The 7,113-nt window shown below is 55.6% G+C and overlaps 1 protein-coding gene across 1 annotated transcript; it reads right to left on the bottom strand.

The window, feature by feature from the left end:
- Window positions 1–481: 481 nt before the first annotated feature.
- On the bottom strand, window positions 482–1,279 carry LOC112412352 (melanoma-associated antigen 10-like). The gene has a single exon (XM_024764023.1). The coding sequence runs from the start codon at window positions 1,277–1,279 to the stop codon at window positions 482–484; it is 798 nt and encodes a 265-aa protein (XP_024619791.1).
- Between the last annotated feature and the right edge of the window lie 5,834 nt (window positions 1,280–7,113).

Genomic DNA, 7,113 nt, shown 5'->3' with positions numbered 1-7,113 from the left:
AAATTCTCTGAGATGTCATGAAAAGAAAGCAATTTCCAGAGGGGAGAAGGACAGAGTCTGGGATCAGAATAATACTAGAAATAAGTCCTAGCCACTAAGAAGCAACGTCCGCCAGTGTCGCCGCGTTCAGGCAGGTGCAGAAATATGGCGGCATCAGAGACCCACAGGTTTGGGCTGTGACCTGGCATCGAAAGGAAGGAGTAACTTCTAGGCCTAATGGGATTGGGAGGTCACTGCAGTGGGAGGCGCAGACGGCGCCGGGGGCTAAAGAGGCGGCCCTCCCTGCTGAGCGCCGTACGACAACGTGAACATTTCTTACACAACAGGAACCCAAAGATGCTACACACCATGTTCCCCCCACTCGCAGGGGCCCTCACTACTTGGAAACTCGACCGCTCTCTCTTCAAACTCAGAGTGAAGGACCAGCCTCACTTGCTACCAGTGAACTTGGGCCTGGAAGGAGCCTGGCTGCTGCTCTGGCTCAGGCTCCCTCTTCCTCGTCGCTCACACCCTCTGCACACAGGGATGGGAAGGACCTGGGATCCAAGGTATTGACCCTGAGCAGATGCTCCAGGACCTGCCACTTGCTGGTCTCCGCATAGGCCCGGGCACCCCACAGGAACTCGTAGCGGGCAGGGTCGCTGTGGGGCACCTGCCGGTACTCCAGGTAGCCCTCCTGCACCCACACTTCGGTGAGCATCTCCCTGGGCTCCCCATAGATGCAGGGCTCCCTCCCGGCACACACCCCCATGTTGCCGAGCACTCCCCACACCTCCTCCTCAGGGGCGCGGTCACCGAACAGGGTGATCACGCCCAGGACCAGCACCAGGAGGCCGGCCTCGGGCGTGCTCTGCCCGTCGCTCAGCACTGCATCCCAGGTGAGGCCCAGGGTGGGGACCAGGACGTAGGTGCGCTCGCGGGGGTCCACCTCCTTCACGTCCAAGCCAAACACCAGCTGCATGCACTCGCAAGCGTGGCTGAAGACCACGGGGAAGTGGTCCCGATGCTCCCGGAGGACCGTACTCAGCATCTCCGCCTTGGAGGTCGGCTCCCTGGGGCGATACATGAGCAGGAACGCCACCAGGTCAGCCATCAGCACAACAAGTGCCTCCTGGGGCAAGGACTCGGCATAGACGGAGAAGGAGGGGGCGCCAGGGGAGGCGGAGGACGAGGGGGATGCGGCCTCCTCCCCCTCAGCCCCCAACAGCGGCGCCTCCACCGGACCCTGGGCCGGGACTGGGGCCTGAAGGTCGGCCTCAGGCTGGCGGAGCTGACTCATCTCAACCAGGGGCCTGATGACTGGGGTCAAGTCGCCGACGGGAGTGTGGGCAGGGGCGACAGGTGGGGACCTCGTACCTGGGGAAGAGAGGGGGTGTGAGCGGCCTCGGCGGAGAAAGGCACCCTGGGCAGCTCTGACAAAGACCCCTTAGAGGTCTCCTCTTAAAGGCTGCCCTCGGGCCTCACAGGGGCGCTCCTCCTGGGCGGCCTGTCCCCTGCCAACCTGAAGAAGGAAGTGAGGGGGCTCCTCAGGGTGCAGCCAGCACAGCCCCAGGTTTTGGGGCTGACAGGGCAGTGGGGTGACTTGGGTGTTGTGGGGTCCCCTCTGTTCTGGGAGGGGGAACCCCTGGGTACACACTCAGGGCACACACCTCACCTTGATACCTGGCACTGCCTGGGCCTCCTCTGCTCTGTGCTCTGAGGACACGGTCTTCAGACCTGGGCCTTCACCTCCCAGTTCCTTGAGCCCCTGTAAGAGGGATGGAGGGCGCACCTTGGCTGTAGATTGTGGCACAGCCCTGTGCCCCTCGGTGCTGGCAGGAGGACTGGGCTTTACTCTGTTAGGTTCCCACTGTCCTGGCATGGGTGGCCCCCTCTGTTCTCACTCAGGGCAGGGCCTCCCCTTCCCCCTGGCAGGGCCTGGGCCTTCTGTCTGCTGTCTGAGTCAAAATTCTCAAACAAATTCCCTGCACTGACAAGAAGTGAGGGGCCCCGCATACTGGCCACACCTGCCCAGGGGCTAACAGGGGTCACAGGGGACAAAAAGGGGTGGCCAAACTCCGTGGGGTCCATCTGTGCTGGAACGATGGGTGGTCGGCTCAGTCTGCACCTTGATACCCTGCAGGGCCTGGGACAGCTCCCTCTGCTGACTATGATCAATCTCCTTCAGCCAAGGCCTCACCTCCATAAGACACCAGGAGAGGATGTGACAGGGAGTCAATGCTCCCACCTATTCTGGGACACCCATGGGTGACAAAAGGGGCAAGGCCGGCTGGGCTCCAAGTACTCTGTGTGAGTAGGAGTCTCCCCAGTCTTTTCCATGACCCTTGCCGGGGCCTGAGGCCAGACCCCCAGAGCATGGCTCCCTCCTCCCTGAGCCCACCCATCTGGAAATGAGGAGGGGGCAGTGAGACAGGTCTTGCCCGAGGTTTCCAGGGCTGACAGTTGGGTCAGGCCAGATGTCTGTGGGCCCCTGTTTGTTCCGGGGATTGGGCTCCCCCCAGTCCTCTCTCGGGGCCCACACCTTGACCCCTGGCAGGTCCTGGGACTCCGTCCTCCGCTGCCCTGATGTTTCCCCTCAGACCAAGGTCCTCGCATCCCTAGATGCCTCCACCCCCAACCACGTGGCAGAGGTGAGAGCCTGCAACGTCCAGTCATCCCTGCCCGGGACCTCCCAGGGCTGACAGCATGGGCGAGCTCCTCTGAGGTCCCCTCTGTTCTGGGGTCCAGGGTCCCCTCAGTCCTGCCTCAGGGTCCTCACCCTGACCCCCGGCAGGACCTGGGATTCTCCCCTCTGCCCACCTGAGGCCCCGCCCCTCATACCGGGGCCCCACTCTTTCTGGGACCCGGATGTCAGGAAGTGCTGCAAGGGGTCCTCCTGCCCTATGACCTCCCAGGGCCTACCCTGATCTGGGGCCCAGGGTCCCCTCTGTCCTCCCTCAGGGGTCTCACATTGACTCCCAGCCGGACCTGTGATTCTCCCCTCCACCCACCTTAGGCCCCCCCCTTATACCAGGTCCCCAGTGTCTCTGAGACCCAGATGCGGAAGTCAAAACTCCTTGCCAAGTGCTCATTCCATCCCGGGACCGCCCAGGGCTGATGGCAGGGGCAGGGATCTGTGGGGACCCCTCTGTCTTCCTTCAGAGTCCTCAGCTGGATCTCTGGCAGGTCCTGGACGCCCCCTGTGTTGATCCGAGGCCGGACCCTCACACCAAGGCTTTCACTGTCCTGAGACCCCCAGGGGGAATCTATGGACAACACATCAGGCCCCCAAGCCCAGGGCTTCCCAGGGCTGAGATGATCCCGCGGGGGTCCCTCAGCCCTCCGTTGGCTACTCACCTTCCCTCCCAGCTGGTAGGGCCCACCCCTCGCCCACCTGACTTTGGTCCCCTGAGACCCAGGCCCTCCCCAGCCAGGACCCCTGAGAGGGAAGCGGGGGTCGGGGGTGGCGCTTATTCCCACAGTCCAGCCGGCGGTCTCTCAGGGCTGACAGCAGGGCCAACCTGGATGCCTTGCGGCCTCCGAGTCCCCCTCACGGTTGTACCTTGACTCCTGGTGGGGCTGGGCTCCTTCCCTCTGCCGACCTGGCCCCGGCCTCCCTGACCCAGGCCCTTCCCTGCCCCTCCCAGGGGGATCAGTGCAGTCCCATCTGGACAGCATGCCGGGGTGGGGGGGCTCCCAGGGCTGTCGGGAGGGCTGCAGATGCATCCCCCTGGGGGCCCTCAGTCCTCCTCTGGTCCTCACCTCGACTCCAGGCAGCACCTGGGCCCCTCCCTCTGCCCACCTGAGACTGTGCCCCTCAGACCGAGCCTCTGAACCCCCGAGATCCCTGAGGAGTTGGGGGCGGCGGGTGGGGGGGATGGGCAGCCTGACAGCCCGGCCCAGGGTGCCCCAGGAGTCCCAGTACGGGTGGAGTTGCATGCTGGGGGACCCTCTGTTCCGGGCCTGCTGGACCCGACCCCTCCATCCTCACTCAGGAGGGTCCTCCTCAACCCCTGAGAGAAAGGCTGCAGTTCCAGCACAGATGCTGGAAGGGGGGCTGCCGTGCCCATGACCGTGGGGGGAGCACAGAGAACCGCACACCTTCCCCTCGGGGCTCCTCACCAGCCACCAGACTTTGGAAACCTGTTGTTTCACAAGGTTTATTTTCTACACGGAAGAGGCTGCGTGGTGGGATTTGGGGAAGTCCTGTTGTTTTCAGGTTGTCTAACTTTACATTGTCCATTGAAATGATTTTTTTTTCTGAACACTATTTTCTAGTAAACAGTACATTTTATATTTCTTCCAAGTGTACTTTTAGAATATATATGTATATATGTAATATACATATATACACATATATATGTATATATATAATTTCATGAAAGAATACTTACCCTTACTCTCTGTGGTTCACTCGTTATTCTATTGTCTGGTTGTGTGATGGGGTAGAGTGTTTTCTGCTCATTGGAAAGGAAGGTGGGTGTCTCACTTCCTTAGCAAAGCATTCATGTATTCCTCTATGGAGATAGTGTCAGGATGAGGACTGTCCTGGATCCCTGGCATACACCAAACTACAACCATAGTAACAAGGTGGTCTTTGGGTAGGTGCAAAATTGTATCCTGAAAGAGGTAGACCAACATTAACAATAGAAAGATGTGTTTGTCTTGTGGTGATGTAGATATGCCACTCAGATCTCCAGCAAGAGAACCTATTGTAGGGGGCATAGTTGCTTGCCAGCCCCAGTTGAGTCTGCAATGAGGTCACACTTCCCCCTTGGGCTGCTCTCATCCAATGATTCAGCATGGCAGGGATAGTAGTGTTGGCTTGTTCCAGCCTGAGCAGGACCAGAGGGTTCAAATAATTATATGAGCAGATAGCTCAGATCCCCATATCACCCACTACAGTTGCACCAGCACCCCTTCCCCAGCTTGCACCTATGACCATATAGAGTTTCTTTAGGCCCTGGCTGGTTTAAGCATGGGCTGGTGCAGTATGTGGGTACAAGTTGAAAATGGATAGTGCTATTGAAAGAGAGCAGGGATGGAAAATCTTCCTAATAGGCAGAGATTTAAGCAGTGCACTTGGCCTGGGGTGAAAATGGGTTGGCTCCTTGGTTGGGGCTGGGAAAGGAGAGGATTCAAAGAGCCCCCCTAATGAACAGGGTCTTGCCTAAAGGCACACAGAGAATTCCAGACAGAAGGGAGAGCTGGGGTCCACTACTTCCAATAAATTTTTAACCTCCATCCCTCATGTGATATTAAAGGGAGACTCTCTAAGAAGATGATTTGTAATTGAAATTGAGAGATTTACAGTCAAGGATGCAGAACTGCATTCTACTGTAGCAACTCTTAGCCTGGCCATTGGCAGAGTTTATGTTCAAATTATGGCCCTTGCTCACTGTACAGTCCCTGAGTTGCTTCTAGACCATTGGAGAGAAACTTGTTTGAGTCCCGTGAGGAATAGGTCCTCATCACCCATTACTTTTTTAAAACAAATTTTTTAATTTTTTTGGCTGCATTGGGTCTTCGTTGCTGTGCACGGGCTTTCTCTAGTTGTAGTGTGCAGGGGGCTACTCTTCATTGTGGCATGCGGGCTTCTCATTGTAGTGGCTTCTCTTGTTGCAGAGCAGGGGCTTTAGGTGCGGTCTTCAGTAGTTGTGGCTTGTGGCTTAGAGCACAGGCTCAGTAGTTGTAGCACATGGGCTTAGTTGCTCCGTGGCATGTGGGATCTTCCTGGGCCAGGGATTGAACCTGTGTCCTGTGCATTGGCAGGGGGATTCTTAACCACTGCTCCACCAGGGAAGTCCCCCCATTACTTTTTTTTTGATCTTCACTTTCTTTTTTCCCCATTTTCCCTTATTGCTATTAAACATATCAGTATAAAAAATGTGCTTAAGGTTATTAAAAATAAAATAATCCTTCCTCAGTCCTGTATACCTTAGTAATTCCCTTGAGAGTCTTACCAGGAAGGCAGCTTGGGAAACCTGGTTGGGGGAAGTGGCACCATGGCAGTACTAAGGGGTCCCTGGAGGCCCTGCCAGGGCTCAGAGGCAGCTGAGCCAACATGGGAGGCTGGGAAGAGACCTTGCTGAAAGCCTGGAGAAGTTGTAGCAAGGGTTCTTTCACCCTGAGAGTTAGGGAAGCTGTAAATGGGGAGGGAGACCACATCCCCCTTCTCTTACCCCATATCCATTAAGGTGGTTGTATAGTTGTTGGGTAGCAAGTTACAGTAGGACGATTCAAGGGTCACAACTACACCTGGGATTGCAGGCCAGTTTCAGAACCTGAGTTATTGGCAATAAATTAGCCAGCAGAAAATAACTCAGTAGCTAAGGGCTTACTCCAGACATACTGTGAAAACTACCCTTTTACCCCCAACTGCATTTTCTCTTTGTGTATGTCCCTGTGACAACACCAGCCCCCAGACCCTTGGGCAGATCAGACCTGTTGGGTGTGAATGCACAGCTCTCCTGTCTTGCTTTGGGTACAAAAGGGACCACAGAGGAGGAGACATTAGGTCTGGGTTCCTGCTGCAAGTCCAAGGTTTTCAACAAAAGGTGTTTGGAGGCAGGCACACTGACAAATGTGGGCCACAGCAATGACCTTCTGCAGCATCAGCAGGATGTTTTTATGTGACTCTGCAAACTTTTTAAAACCTGAGCACACCGTTCTTCCCACCTCTACAGGGCTTTCTTGCTTTTTATTCTGCACATCCACATTGGTAATGGAGATTTTAAAAAATTTTCTTTATGAAGACCTTTCTCCTCCAGCCACCCCCCGAATGGAAATAAGTGTGCACATTGTATTTGACACCACAGTGACTTGCCGTGTTTTAAAATTTTTGTCTTAAATAATTAGAATGATTTTTGCAAGAGCATAAACTAATTTCAACTGTGACATCATTATTTCCCCTCCTCTTGAAAACTATGGATTCAGCTATCCCAGGGTATGGGGAGGTGGGTGTGCAAAGCTGTGGGGAGGCAAAGGTGATGAATGGAAGACAGAGGCTTCCTGGACCCAGATGAAGGTCCCTTCCAACATAATAGAGAGGAAATGCAATGACTCATATGTATGTGTATTTGCAATTATATACATTTATTTTCCCCTTTTGGCTATTTACAAACCTTTATTTCA

The sequence above is a fragment of the Neophocaena asiaeorientalis genome, unplaced genomic scaffold (genome assembly GCF_003031525.2).
Source record: "Neophocaena asiaeorientalis asiaeorientalis breed wild unplaced genomic scaffold, Neophocaena_asiaeorientalis_V1.1 scaffold287, whole genome shotgun sequence".
NCBI classification, from domain to species: Eukaryota; Metazoa; Chordata; class Mammalia; order Artiodactyla; family Phocoenidae; genus Neophocaena; species Neophocaena asiaeorientalis.
Note: the sequence above shows the minus strand (reverse complement) of the source record. Positions and strands in the feature narration are given on the sequence as shown.